The sequence below is a fragment of the Nuphar pumila genome, chromosome 17, assembly GCF_984573655.1.
Source record: "Nuphar pumila chromosome 17, dmNupPumi1.hap1.1, whole genome shotgun sequence".
In the NCBI taxonomy this organism is placed as follows: Eukaryota; Viridiplantae; Streptophyta; class Magnoliopsida; order Nymphaeales; family Nymphaeaceae; genus Nuphar; species Nuphar pumila.
The window spans coordinates 76,227,548-76,243,375 of record NC_143265.1 but is presented as its reverse complement, the minus strand read 5'-3'; the positions used below and the strand labels follow the sequence as shown (position 1 = coordinate 76,243,375).

Here is a 15,828-nt window from a genome sequence, read left to right as displayed (position 1 = left end):
ATTAAGTCCGTCTTGACTTCAAAATTTGAGATGTCAGACTTGGGTTTTCTGACATATTTTCTTGGAATTGAGGTTGCTTATTCGCAACGTGGTTATTTTTTATCTCAGTCTAAACTTGCTTGTGAGATTATTGACAGATCCGAGATTTCTGATGACAAAGTATGCGAAACTCCTGAAGTTGTGGGAGCAAAAATGAAAATTGACGATGGTGTTCCTTTAACCGATCCTACCCCTTACAGGCAGCTGGTAGGTTCGTTAATGTATCTTAGTATTACTAGACCTGACTTATCACATGTTATACACATCGCCAGTCAGTTTCAGCACGCTCCCACAACCGTTCATATGAGTGTTGTTCTTCGCATCGTTAGATACTTGAAGGGCACAATAAATAAGGGAGTATTTCTATCTTCTTCTTCTGATTTAAAATTACTTGCTTATACTGACTCAGATTGGGGAGGTGACCCTAGTAACCGTCACTCCACCACTGGTTTTTGTGTTTTCCTAGGTGAATCTTTGATTTCATGGCGGTGTAAAAAGTAACAGAAAGTCTGTTTGTCATCCACTGAAGCCGAATACAGAGCCATGGCATCCACTACCATGGAAATTGTATGGATTCGACAACTTTTGGAAGATATGGGAGTACCTATCCGAGAACCAACAAAGTTGTGCTGTGACAATAAAAGTGCAATCTATATTGCCAAAAATCACACATTTCACGAGCGAACAAAGCATATAGAGATGGACTGCCATTATGTCAGAGAAGAATACTTGAAGAAGGTCATTGATCTACTATACGTGACGTCTGAGTATCAACTTGCGGACTTCTTCACAAAAGCTCTTTGTTCGCCTAGATTTCATTTCCTTCTGGACAAACTTGCGGTTATCACACCGTAAGTTTGAGGGGGGTGTTAAAATGTACACTCAAAATCAATATTGTAAGTATAAATATATATACTTATATACATAGAGATACGTATACATATATTATATGTATACGTATCTCTATATATAAGTATATATATTTATACATTTTTCTCCTTTTTTACCCGAAAGGGTATTTTTGTCATTTTACATTTTGCGCATATTCCATTTGGAATATGCTGTAATTTTTCCATTATTTTTGTAATTCTTTTAATTTTTATTTTTTCTTTTTTTGCACTCTCAAAAAGTGCATTGGGGGTCTCCCCAATAGAGTCGTTGGGGAGCCCCCAACGGTCACAATTGTGACCGTTGGGAGCTCCCCAACGACTCCTTTGGGGAGCCCCCTCTTGCCTCCTTCCTTCTTGTATAAATAGGGGTGTTCCCCCTTTGTATTTTTCTAAGCTTGAGAGTCTCAAGCATTTGCTTTTTATAAAGTACATGCATTATTGCATGTTTATTATTTATACGCTTTTTGCGTATTTTGTTCAAGTGTTGTGAGAGTGCTTTTGTGCACTTCTTTTTCAAAGTATTTGTGCGTATATGCGTATTGTCTCTTCGTAGACAATTTTACAGTCAGGTGCTATACACATCGCCAGTCAGTTTCAGCACGCTCCCACAACCGTTCATATGAGTGTTGTCCTTCGCATCATCAGATATTTGAAGGGAACAATAAACAAGGGAGTATTTCTATTCTCTTCCTCTGAATTAAAATTACTTGCTTATACTGACTCTGATTGAGGAGGTGACCCTAGTAACCGTCACTCCACCACTGGCTTTTGTGTTTTCTTAGGTAAGTCATTGATCTCATGGCAATGTAAAAAGCAACAGAAGGTCTCTCTGTCATACACCGAAGCCGAATATAGAGCCATGGCATCCACTACCATGGAAATTGTATGGATTTGACGCCTTTTGAAAGATATGAGAGTGCTTATCAGAGAACCAACAAAGTTGTGCTGTGACAATAAAAGTGCAATCTATATTGCCAAAAACCACACCTTTCACGAGCGAACAAAGCATATAGAGATGGACTATCATTATGTCAGGGAAGAATACTTGAAGAAGGTCATTGATTTACCATACGTGACGTCTGAGTATCAACTTGCGGACTTCTTCACAAAAGCTCTTTGTTCGCCCAGATTTCATTTCCTTCTTGACAAACTTGCGGTTATCACACCGTAAGTTTGAGGGGGGGTGTTAAAATGTATACTCAAAAACATTATTATAAGTATAAATATATATACTTATATACATAGAGATATGTATACATATAATATATGTATACGTATCTCTATATATAAGTATATATATTTATATATTTTTTCCCTTTTTCTCTTTTACCCAAAAAGGGTATTCTTGTCTTTTTACATTTTGCGCATATTTCATTTGGAATATGCTGTATTTCTTCTTTTATTTTTTTGTAATTCTTTATTTTTTTATTTTTCCCTTTTTGCTTTACAAAAAGGTGCATTGGGGGTCCCCCCAATAGAGTCGTTGGGGGCTCCCCAACGACTCCTTTGGGGAGCCCCCTTTTGCACCCCTTTGCTCTTGTATAAATAGGGGTGTTCTCCCTTGTTGTAAAATAAGCTTGAGAGTCTCAAGCATTTGCTCCTTTTATAAAATACATGCATTGTTGCATGTTTATTATTTTTACGCTTTTTGCGTATTTTGTTCAAGTGTTGTGAGAGTGCTTTCGTGCACTTCTTTTATAAAGTATTTATGCTTGTATGCGTATTGTCTCTTCTTAGACAATTTCACAGGCACGACCCTCACGGTCGTGCGATGTACAGAAAGTAAGAAGAATGCCCACCAAAATCGATGAGGCTTAGTTTTATTTCAATGTAAACTTCAACTGAACAATGAAATGGAATGAAATAACAAATAGGAACGAAAGCAATAAACAAAGGGGCTAATGAGAGGCTGTTGCCGACTGTGCGTCAAAAAGAATAAAAACAGAGTAAGAATAATAATCAATCTTCTGTGTTCACGCAACCCTAAAACAGGGTATTAATAGGGCATGACTGGATTTGGGTTTCGAGTCCAGTCCTTAGACCCGAGACAACTCGTCGTTGCTAATGGATCTGGGCGCTGCCAATGCGCGGTGCTATTTCCAGCCTTTGCTCGCGTTGCGTAGGTGCGCAAGGGCACCACGTCCTTGCATCGTAGCACCAAACTCGCGATCAGATCCATCGTCTGGGTCTGATCGTCCATCCCATTAGTGTCGATATCCTTGGATACGCCCGGGTCACTCTGTGTAGACCGGACCCGATCATGCTCTGCGTCAAAAGGTCTCCATTTAAAAAAGTATTTTTGACGTCTAATTGGTAGATAGGTCATTGTTCAATGGATAATAAGGCTATTAAAGCTCTTACACTAGTCATCCTAACAATCGGAGCAAAGGTTGTTAGTTTGGATCATGGATCCGACCCGCACCACATTCCAAGGATCCACCTAAAGATGCGTGGGCGGTGGCATGTTTGTAATTTAATTTTATTACTTGTGTAATGTTATATCATGTACCATACTTATAAATAACAAGTAAAAAGGGAAAACCCTATTGTCGCTGACTCCTCTCCTCTCTCTCATCTCTCTTTACCTCATTTTTAACTCTTGCAGGTTGATATTTCTGGCATGGTATCAAAGCACAGGCGCGGAAATCAATCATCTAGAAGGCCTATAAGGACCATCACGTGCTTCTAAAGGACGTAGGCTTTATTTCTGTCTCTTTTCCTTAATCAGATTTCTTTATTTCTTTTTTTCTTAATCAGATTTCACGTCATTCTAGTTTTTCTTTCGATTCTTCTCTTTTTCAATATTTTTTTGGAACGCACGTCTTAATATTCTCTTTCGATCCTTTCAGTCTGCCGAATCTTTGTTTTTCTCCCCAAAATATTTCTAATATTTTTTTTTGGGTTCGCACATCACTATTCCTCTGTGTAACGTGTGTGCTGATATTATTTTCAGCACACAGCATTGTTGTTTCTTTTTCTCTGTGTAACGTGTGTGCTGATATTATTTTCAGCACACAGCATTGTTGTTTTTCCTCAATATACTATTAGTACAGTCGGCATTCAATATTTTTCTGGTTCGCACGTCACTATTCTTCTGTGTAACGTGTGTGCTGATATTATTTTCATCACACAGCATTGTTGTTTTTCCCTTAATACACTGTTAGTACAGTTTGGCTTCTTATTCTTCATATAATCCATGGATTCCAAGTTGAACCCTAGTTTTCTTACTCACCTCATGACCCACAAGTTATCACATAATAACTACTTACTTTGGAAACGTCAGATTGTGCCTTTTATTCGCAGTCATGGTCTTTATGGGCATCTAGATGGGCGATCACCCGCCCCACCTACACATATCATGCAAGAAATAACAGGTGAAGATGGGAAGGTGAGTCAACTTCGAACCACCAATCCTGCTTATGACATATGGGTACAACGGGATCAGACATTAGTTGCTTACATAACTTCCACACTTTCTGATCGTGTTTTACAAACTATTTTTGATGATCAATTTGTTGCCGAGTTGTGGAATGGACTAGCTCATTCCTTTTCTCAGGTTTCCGAATCTCGGGCTTTGCAACTCAAGTGGCAATTCCAATCCATCCGAAAAGGAAACAAATCTGTTACAGAGTTCATGGGGGATGTCAGGGTGATTACAAATCAGTTAGCTGCCATTGGAAGTCCTGTATTAGATAAGGATATGGTACAACAGGTATTAGGTAGTCTTGGACCTGAATATCGCATATTTTGCACGGCACTCTAGGTTGTCTCAGTTCTTCCATGTTTTGATGATCTTCAATCTAAGCTTTTGCAATATGAGGTCAGCTTAAATCAGGAACACGCGTCAGATGATGCTCATCCTGTGATGATGACACATACGCCTATTCAAACAGGAGTCTTATTTACTCCTCCTCGTCCCAATGGAACACCTATGAACAAAGGAGGATTACTGCCTACACCAGGTGGAGGAGGTATTGGTTCAGGCAGTGTACCACGAGGGGGACGTGTTCCTACTTGTTTTCTATGCAACAAGCGGGGACATGTTAAAGCAAATTGTTGGTACAATCCTCAGAACCGGAACAAAACATGGAGGCCAGATAGTAGGCCAGGGCAGAAGGCAACTCATCAGTTTGCACGTACTCCTCAAGGACAGGTTCTTCCACAGGACATACAAAATATCCTTATGACTACTTTCAATCAGATGAACTTGCGCCAAAATGATGAAGGTATATGGTATATTGATTCAGGGGCAGCAGCACATGTTACTTCTGATGCAGGTAAATTTACTCACTTGACTCATTACACCGAAAATGGCACTATAGTCATAGGAGATGGATCTCACCACCCCATCTCTCACACTGGAAACGTCTCCCTTTCTTTGCCTGAATCTCAATTACCCTTGTCAAATGTCTTACTCACACCTGCTATTCAAAAGAATATTCTATCTGTGTCAAAATTAGTTGATGAAACAAATTCTTCCGTTGAATTTACTCCTTTTGTTTATCTTAAGGATCTTCACACCAAGAAGACGCTCGGTAAAGGTGAACGGCGCGGGAACATGTACGTCTTTGAAGAATCTCATGTGCCTTTGAAGATGTCGTCTTCCGTAGCCGTGGCTTCTTCAGCTTCTTCCTTTCCAACATTTTTGAGTCGATCTACAGATCATAGTTCTTCATATAGAGTCTTGAAACTTAATAAGCCAGACTTATGGCATATTCGTTTGGGTCATTGTAGTCAAGTTTTTCTTGACAAGTTGTATGCTAAAGGTTTAATACCCGCAGTCATTTTAGAGTCAAAATGTTCAAGTTGTCACTTATGCAAAAGTCATGTACTTCCTTTTCATAGTATCAATAAAAGAGCAACAAAACCTTTTGAGATTATATGCTCAAATGTTTGGGGTCCTGCGCCCACTGCCTCTCTTTCTGGATCTCGATACTATGTACTCTTTCTTGACTCTTACACTCGTTTTAGTTGGATTTACTTCATAAAAAACAAACATGAGGTTTTCAAGTTGTTCAAACAGTTTCATGCACTAGTCCAAAACCAATTCAATACCAATGTTGTATATTTCCAGTGTGATGGGGGGAGAATACATATCCCATGATTTTAGTGAATATTTGAAGGAGCATGGCATTACACGTAACATTTCTTGCCCTCATACCCCTCAACAAAATGGAGTAGCTGAGAGAAAACACAAGCATATTTTTTAGACAGCCTTAAGCATGATGCATACTGTGGGTATTCCTTTCTCTCTTTGGACAGAGGCTTTCCATACAGCTGTTTACGTTATTAACAGGTTGCCCATGACCATCCTTGAAGATAATTCTCCGTATTTTGTTCTTTATAATTGCCATCCATCATATGAAGAACTACATCCTTTTGGTTGTGTATGTTATGTTCATATTGATTATTCATTTAGAAATAAGTTTCAAGACAGAGTTGTACAGTGCAAGTTTCTTGGGTATGCAGATGACTATAAGGGATACAGGTGTTACGATCCTCATACAGGCAAAATTCGGGTATCTAGAAATGTTTTTTATGATGAAAATTTTGACACTCTGGGTTCATCTTCCACAGATACACAGGATAGTTATGATCCTTGGCTCAGTGACTCACTTTTATATGACTTGTTGCCTTATGAGGATTCATCTTTATCGACAGACAATGAACCTTATACTTTCGATGTGGAACCGCATATGAAAGACATTCCTCCTACAACAACATCCTCACGTTTTTCTGGTCTTGTTTATTCTCGTAGAGTTCATCCAGTCAATGAAGACACTCCTCTACGACGTTCCACTCGGATTAAACATCTTATAGATCGTTGGGTAAGTTATAACAATTTCTCTTTGGATTTTCAAACATTTCTAACTAGAGTGTCCAAAGAAACAGAACCCTCCTTTTTTCATAAGGCTGTACATTCTCGTGCTTGGGTAGAGGCGATGAATGAGGAAATGGAAGCATTGCATGAATGCAATACATGGGAAATCGTACCAAGGCCAGATAACAAGAATGTTGTAGGATCCAAATGGGTGTACAAGATCAAGCACAAACCGAATGACAGTGTTGAGCGCTATAAGGCTCGTCTGGTTGCACGAGGCTTCACACAACAATATGGACAGGACTACGATGAAACGTTCAGCCCAGTAGTAAAACTGGGCACAGTCAGGATTATCATTGCATTGGCGTTACAACATGGATGGTCACTCAGTCAACTTGATGTTAAAAATGCTTTTCTGCATGGTGAACTAAAGGAAGAAGTTTACATGGAGCAGCCACCTGGATATAGCATGCATGATTCATCAAATTGGGTATGTAAACTTCGACGCTCTCTTTATGGCTTGAAACAAGCTTCTCGATCTTGGTTTGAAAGTTTCTCCACGAAGATCCAGCATCATGGGTTCACTAAAAGTGTTCTAGACTCATTGTTCATATTCAAAAGTGATTCAGCTATTGTTTGGGTGCTTATATATGTTGATGATATCATTATTACCGGGAGTGATGAGGATCACATATCTTGGGTTAAGTCTATGCTGATGGCTAAATTCAAGATGAAAGACTTGGGTCCCTTGCAATATTTTTTGGGTGTGGAAGTTGATAGTCGACATGAGACTATTACATTGAGCCAACATAAGTACACTATTGATATTTTACTTGCTACAGGGATGGAGAAATGTAAACCAATTAGCACACCTTGCCTTCTAAATCATAAGCTAAGTGCTAAAGAAGGCACTACTTATCATGATCCTACTTTGTATCGTCGAGTTGTAGGGATGTTACAATACTTAACATTCACTAGGCCTGACATAGCATACTCTGTCAATCAGGCTTCACAGTTTATGCATGCTCCTACAGATGTACATATGGAAGGAGTAAAAAGGATCCTTCGGTATTTAAAGGGTACGATTGGAGATGGCCTGATGTATACCAAGGACGCAGCTTATACGTCAGGCATCGACTATTCACCTACACAGACGCGGACTGGGCTGGTGATCCTGACGAGCGCAGATCAGTTTCAGGGTATTGCATTCTTATCGGCAATAATATTGTAACATGGAGTAGCAAGAAGCAAAAGGCAGTGACACGATCTAGTACTGAAGCCGAGTATCGTGCAATGGCAGCAGGAACAACCAATGTTACGTGGGTGAGACACCTACTGCAAGAATTACAAGAACCGATCTCGTCCTCTATGCTTCTTTGTGATAATCAGAGTGCTATTAATATTGCCTTCAATCCCATCCTGCATTGTCACACGAAGCATATCGAGATCGATCAACACTTTGTTAGACAAAAGGTGGAAGAAAAAGAAATTGAACCTACATATGTTCGGTAAGATATGCAAGTTGCTGACATCTTTACCAAGGGATTATCCACTCATCAGTTTTGGGCACTCAAAGACAAGTTGAGCATGATCAAAGACCATACTCAACTTGAGGGAGGCTGTTAGTTTGGATCATGGATCCGACCCGCACCACATTCCAAGGATCCACCTAGGGATGCATGGGCGGTGGCATGTTTGTAATTTAATTTTATTACTTGTGTAATGTTATATCCTGTACCATACTTATAAATAACAAGTAAAAAGGGAAAACCCTATTGCTGTCGACTCCTCTCCTCTCTCTCCTCTCTCTTTACCTCATCTTTAACTCTTGCAAGTTGATATTTCTGACAAAGGTTTCCTCGTAATCAATTTCATATTCTTGTACATAATCTTTAGCAACTAACCTACCTTTGTATTTTTCTAATGACCCATCACTCTTAGTTTTGACTTTATAAACCCATCTACATCCAATAACTTTTTTTCCTAAAGAGACTTGCAATTGCCCAAGTATTAGCTTTGTTGAGTGCTTCTAATTCAAATTTCATAGCATCTATCCAATGTGGATGTTGCTTGGCTTCTTTAAAATTGGAAGGCAGTGGATCATCATTAGACAAGTTCTATAATATGAGGAAAAAGAATCATATTACACAAATTTTTGAAGAGGTCTACTACTCTTAGAAGATCGCCTAGGTATGGATTCTTCTTCTTGATCTTCCAAAGAAATGTTTTGTGAATACATGTCAAAAGCATTTTGATGTTCATTTTCTTCTCGCCGAGTATACACATGGATATCATTGGGATTCCTATGAGGAGAATTATCATTTTGATGAAGCAAATCATCATTTTGATGGAGACCTCAAAGATAAGGTATATATAGAGCCGCCACAAGGGTATAATGAGATAGATCCAGCCACCTATGTATGTAGATTGAACAAACTATATACGGGCTAAAATAGGCTTCCTGGTCATAGTTTGAGAATTTTTCTCTTAAAATTCAGCAGCATGGTTTTTGCATATCTCATTTAGATTATTCTTTATTCATATACAAAGGTGATAAATAGCTTACAATATTGCTCATTTATGTTGATGATATCATAATTACAGGAAATTCCAAACAATATATTGATGTTGTCAAGGGTGTGCTAAATAGAAGATTCAAAATGAAAGACTTGGGAGATCTCAAATATTTTTTGGGCATTGAAGTTGATAGCAGAAAAGACTCATTAGTATTGATACAACATAAGTACACCATTAATCTCCTCAATTGGGTTGGGATGAAAGATTGGAAACCAATATTTACTCTGTCTTGCAACAAAAACTTGGGCGTGATGAAGGAGACATTTTCGATGATCCTACAAGATATAGGAGTATTGTAGGTATGCTTCAATATCTCACTTTTACTCGTCCTAACATTGTTTATAGAGTCAATCAAAATTTTCAGTTTATGTATTGTCCTCGTGTGAATCATGTTAAGGTTGTCAAAAGAATCCTTAGATATCTGAAAGGCACACTTAGCGATGGGCTTTGTTATCAGAGAAATGATAGAGATAAAGATGTTTTAACAATTATGACCTTTTCAGATGTTGATTAGGCAGGGGATCCGGATGAAAGAAGGTTTATCTCTAGCTATAGTGTTTTTATTGGAAAGAACTTGGTTTCATGGAGCAGTAAAAAACAAAAGGCAGTGACTCGATCAAGTACTGAAGCTGAATACAGGTCAATGGCAGCAACATCATCTGAAATCATTTGAATTAGATATCTATTGTCCGATTTATATCAACAGATGTCAAGTTCTATCATGTTTTGTGATAATCAAAGTGCGATCAATATATCTTTCAATCCTATTCAGCATGGAAGAATGAAGCATATAGAGATAGATCAACACTTTATTAGAAGCAAAATTGAAAGTGGGGAGATTTCTACTCAATTTATTGGGATGCACGATAAAGTTGCAGATTTGGTCACAAAAGGATTAAGGAATGGTTTTGGTACTTAAAGAGCAAGTTGTTTATGGTTCTTACTATGCACAACTTGAGGGGGGGTATTGAGACGTGATCTATTGGATCTAGATCCCGATTTGTCTAACGTCCCAGACTTATTGTAATGTATTATATTCGGCTTGACCATATTACCCCTCTTAGCTATGTTGTCTCTTGTATATTAATTAAGGGTATTTTTGTCATGTAAAATACATAATGTTTTAAAGTAACCCACAACCCTAACGAGGGAGTGTGGAGAATCATTTGTTGCAGCCTTTTTCTTCCTCCTCTCTCTTGTTCTTTATAAAGTGATTTCTAGTATAGATCTTATACGTACCTCCTCTTCTTTTTCTTCTTCTTGCTGCAAAGAGAGAGAGAGAGAGAAGAAGAAGAATATGGACAGGCCTTCAAAAATCACGTTTCCTCAATCTGGAAACATGTGGACTGCTCTATATTTTATAACTTCCAGAAATGTAAATTTACACATTTGACCCCATGTTAAATACCACACTAAAATAACATATGGGTTAATACACGAATATAAAATACACACACAACATAACACGTCTTTATGGACTTGTTTGTGGATATGGGTCTGGGAATCTGGGTGCTGAATGGATCAATATTCACATTCCAATACAACATAGTGTAAGATGTCTCAGAAAAGACCTTTTATAAGCAAAAGAAAGTTCCTTTAGGCTTGTATTTTCAATTAGCTCATAAAGGATGTTAATTGGAGAAATATCACATTTGTAACTGGTATTATCCACTAGGCATAGACTTTATAATAGGAACTTCAGGATAACACAACCCACAACCACTTAACACCCTTAAAAAAAAGGAAAAATAAGTTTGGGAGGCAGACAAGTAAACTAAATAAAAACTACTCACTGGCAATAGCTGCAGGGGGTTAGCCGACAGTTCAAAGGACTTAAAGATATTATCTAAAAGATGTGATTGCTAGCAAAATGTTCATAATTTTTTGTTATCTCCGGCCAACGCTTCATGCCAATGAGGATTCCTCCTACACTTGGGCAACAGTGTTCTTTAGGGGAGGAAAAAATAAGATCAGCATCAGCCCTGATTATGAGAAATATCTCTGTAGTTTTAGGCACTTAGCATCTGTCCCAAGGCCGAAAGCATGAGTCCAACCCAGCAATGGACTCAACCATTGTAACTCCAGGCAAGGCAGAAGCCAATCAATTTGATAATAGAATTTGTTCAAAAACAAAATGTGGTAGGAATGTGACGATGTCTTTCATTCAAGAAAGAAGCATATATGAGGAACACCCACTTGAACTTCTTTGAAGAGGACCAGATACTAAAAATCACAAGATGAGATCAAGGGTGGGAAACTACAGCATACGTCATGGTCCTAGAGCACAAAAGAACATGGAATTGAAGGAGAGACAATGCTAGACTCTAGCTAATAGAAAACATGCAGTTGTCTCCAAGTTTTAAGCCTCAAGAACAACAGAAATAGGGAAACAACCAAAGCAGTGGGTTATGTCCCACTCAACAAAATGTATGTACATCACTGCTGAGTATTTCAGAAATGTGGAAGAAGTATTTTACATACCAGTCATGTAGAACGCCAATGAATCCTCTGTCCAAGATAAGGGGAAGATAATTTGGATTTCCAACAGGCACCACATTCATGACCCAAACAGATTTTCCAGAATCCAGCAAAGCAGCATTAAAGCCACCAAAACGAGCATTCATATCCATTACATTTCTAAGCATGTTAAAAGGTGGAGAAGGATCCTCATCACCAGGCCTCTTTGGATGGTCCGAAAATATGAGAGGTGAAAGAAGAGACCAGTAATTACGGACAATCAAGTTCCAACTTATATCCTCTTCGTCAAAGTCTTCTTTGTGTACACCTAATGTATAAAAGAAATTGTTACCGATGAACCAATAAAAAAGGAATTATTCAAATTGAATGTTTAAACCCATTTTTCTATTTATGTACCAACTATGACATCTCAATTATCATTTGTTTCCATTAGTTGCGCATCAGCAATGCATACCATGAGGAGAAATCTCAGTGGAATTCAGTTTGGCACGAGAAGGCCAGGCTGTACGTTCTTCAATAGGAATCCATCGAGGGCTCTGAGTTCCTCCTATACAGGAGACAAGTGGTCGATAGTATGGATATTCAGTATCATGTCCCTTAGTGCAGATAGAAGGGCGTGTACCAGGTTTCCTGCAGAAGTTATGCAGTAACTTATAATTAGCAACACAGAGAGCATTTTGTAACTTACTGGTCATAGTTCTATCTTTTAACACAAATATGTAAATTAAAAAAAAGGAACTATGAAACAAGTTTTTTCTGCTCCTCACCGAGAGGTGTAGCAGTCCCTTATACTCGTCTTCTTCCAAACAGCAGTTTCTTGTTGTTGTGACAGTAAATCCCAGCAAAGGTTTTCAGCAAAACTACGAATATGGTTCCATTTTTTAAAGATCTCTTTCTTACGCATTGATCTGTGAGTGTTTGCCACTGGTGAGGTCCAGACGAAGTAGCCACCAGGCTTCAAAACTCTATCAGCCTCAATAAGGAAAGCTAGACCTGCATAAAACAAAGGCCATCATAAAACTTTGTGCTCGCCATATGTCGGATCCTTCAAAAGGACAATCCCATATATAAACCATAGTTTAAAAACTCGCCGGGTCAACCCGGTGACTCAGTTGATTCGGCCAGGATCGCCCAGTCATTGGGTCAAAAACGAGTACAAACTCATTTTGAACCAAACCCGGCCGAGTCACCGAGTTAACCCGGCAGAGTCATGGATGAGTCAGCCAAGTCATGGGCGAGTCATGCATATATATACATATATAATATATTTTATATATAATTACATATATTATATGAAATATAATATAAATATCATGTATATTATATATAAAAATATGGTTATACATATATTAATAAAATTATACATTAAATATATTATAAAAAATATCATATAATGCATATTATATATAATATATTGATAAAATATTATAAAATATACATAGTATATACATATATTTATATATTTTATATAAAATATAAAGTTAACATGACCCGGCCGAGTCACGGGTCATTCAAGGACGAGCTGAGTGACAAGTCAACAAGTTTTAAAACCATGATATCAACTACTTAAATCAGGCAGTTACTAGTTTTTGGCAATTTGGCCAACTCAGACAGCTTCATATGGCCTCCAATATTTGCATGGTATTGAAATGAAGCGCTCATGGTATGCAGCAACATACAAGGAGCTAATGACCAGATGTTCACTCTTCGGTCCATTCATCAGACTTGAACTATGTGCGTAAATATTTAACTCGGCTGAGCATTTTAGAAAATACAAGCAACCACACATTGCACACACACACATACATGAACATGACTTCCAAGTTTTATACACCATATAATTTTTGGTATGCATAAACATGGGCAAAGCCTAAACACTGGATTGTACACTACCTCGGATAAGGCATAAACCATTTATACGGTTCAATGTAGGATTTAGTAGAGAATGATCAGAATAGTACCTTTCTGGTTCCAATCTACTCCACATCTTGCACAATGGACCATGTCAAAGGAAAGAAATGGATATGGCAATTGCTTTGAACCAAATGAACCAATCATTGCTGGAAGACCTCGTTCAAGTGTCAGCTGAACCTGGCTGCCAGTAACCTCATAGTCTGCAATGCACATTGTCAACAACTGCTTAGAAAATAGATGTGCTCCGAAGCTACCATAACCGCAGCCTATATCTAAAACAGTTCTAACCTGCAAGATGCACAACAGAATACAGAATAAGCCAATGCATAAAAGGATTATGACCTGAGAATGCATACATTAGCATTCCAAATTCAGTTTCAACAGAATTCTTGCAGACAGCAACAAATTAACAAATTCATCACGTTTCATTGATCAACCCTCTATTTCAAGGTAAAAATGAATCACAAAACCAGAACCAAGAGCGAATAAAGGAAAAATACGAGGCAACATCCACGCAAGCATCAAGGTTATTTGGATATTTCGAATGGTTTAGGCATGTAAGTGCTTCCCTAAGAATGGATAGATCACCAAGATTTGAACATGAAGAAAGAAAAAGCATACTCACACCAGCATTAACAAACTTAGATTCGTTTGGCAACCCAATCATTTCTGCAATTTGATGTGAATAATCTTCAACTCCATCAACAAAAAGAGTCTCCGATCGGAAGGAAATCTGGTTATCCTCCAACATCATCATTCTGAAACATATGAAACTCTCTGATTAAACTAACAAGAATTGCACTAAAGGAAAACTACGATCATTAAACCACATATTCCCCTTGGTAAAACATGATGTTAAAAGACGGCAGATAATGAATTTTTTACCACCAAAGACAAATAATAGAAAGCAGTAAATAACAAGAAATACAGAAAGCATGAATTTCTTGCCTGAGCAAATTAACAATTAAAAACACCAGTTAATTCACTAAGAAATCGAGATTGACCATCGCACTAAAAGAGGAAACAAGACCAACATCAATTGGAAGAAAGAAATCACAGCTCACCTTTTCGTCAAGCTTCCCGACGAAACAACTTCCTCAGCCGTAATTTTCACATTCATACTCCATATCACATCTCTCCCAGTTGGCCACCTCAGGGGGACCTTGTAATCCTTGGGCGGGAGGATCAAGCAACTCTGTTTTGCTTTCGGATCGCAGTACCGCTCATAATGCTCGCCATCCGCAGATCCTTCTTCCGAACTCCCGGTAGCATTGAAGCAGGGAACATAGTCTTCGAATTCCGGGGGACAGAAATCCAACTCCCTCAGCTTAGCCAGCCCAAGTGAGAACACCCCAATATCTGAAAAATCCTCCATCACTTGTTCTTGAAGCCGCCGGTAACCCCTATAAGAACTCGTCGTGCTTGACGGTGGCGTCGGGATTGTTAACGTCCACCAGAAAGATCCACAGAGAGCAAGAAGAACGACCACAACCAGACCGGATTTGAGAATTCTGAGGGACAAACTGGGCCTGCTCCGGGGCGCATTGGGAGCACTGGATTCGAGCCGGCCAGACGACAATGGCAGATCCTTCAGATCGGATCCGAGGCAGTTGTCCTCCGCATACGGCTTCGAATTCTCCCTGCCATGATCGTCGCCACCAGCAGGCAAACTGCTCCGCCTGTTCCAGAATTTCAACAGAGACGCGATCTCGAGAGTGCCACCCAAGGATCGAGCTCGCTGCACGCCCTCCTTCTCATCTCTGTCCGTCACCTGCGAATCGCTCGGATCGCCGCCGTCGGAGACCCGCCGGTTGCCTCGCTGTAGGGGCCGCGACATCCTGCCACCTGCAAACAACCCACAAAACCATCTCCCCTCATAACCAATTCGCGATCTGGGCACCCCACGTTCCCATAACAGAACGACCAACATTCTGAAAACACAAGAAAGAACAAAAGAGAGCGGGAAAACTCACGTTGGTTTACGTCTACCTCGTACAACCGTGGGTACCCAACTCAGTAGAATACCATACAGAGCAGCAGCAGAAGAGCTTCCGTAGCGGAACAGTGTGATGAGGGTCTACCGCTGCTCCACCTCCGTGCAGATTAATT

General features: G+C 39.1%; 1 protein-coding gene across 1 annotated transcript in view; it reads right to left on the bottom strand.

Annotated features, from left to right (window-relative positions):
• The window catches only part of LOC149812284 (putative pectin methyltransferase QUA2), a 35,890-nt gene extending 20,285 nt beyond the window's left edge, over positions 1–15,605 (bottom strand). The window contains exons 1-6 of the mRNA XM_089992671.1: positions 14,784–15,605; positions 14,345–14,477; positions 13,767–14,007; positions 12,573–12,798; positions 12,260–12,435; positions 11,809–12,112 (exon numbers count right to left, since the gene is read on the bottom strand). Of these exons, the coding sequence (XP_089848797.1) occupies positions 11,809–12,112; positions 12,260–12,435; positions 12,573–12,798; positions 13,767–14,007; positions 14,345–14,477; positions 14,784–15,556 (1,853 nt within the window). The 5' untranslated portion in view covers positions 15,557–15,605. The remainder of the gene's footprint in view (positions 1–11,808; positions 12,113–12,259; positions 12,436–12,572; positions 12,799–13,766; positions 14,008–14,344; positions 14,478–14,783) is intronic.
• Positions 15,606–15,828: the final 223 nt, after the last annotated feature.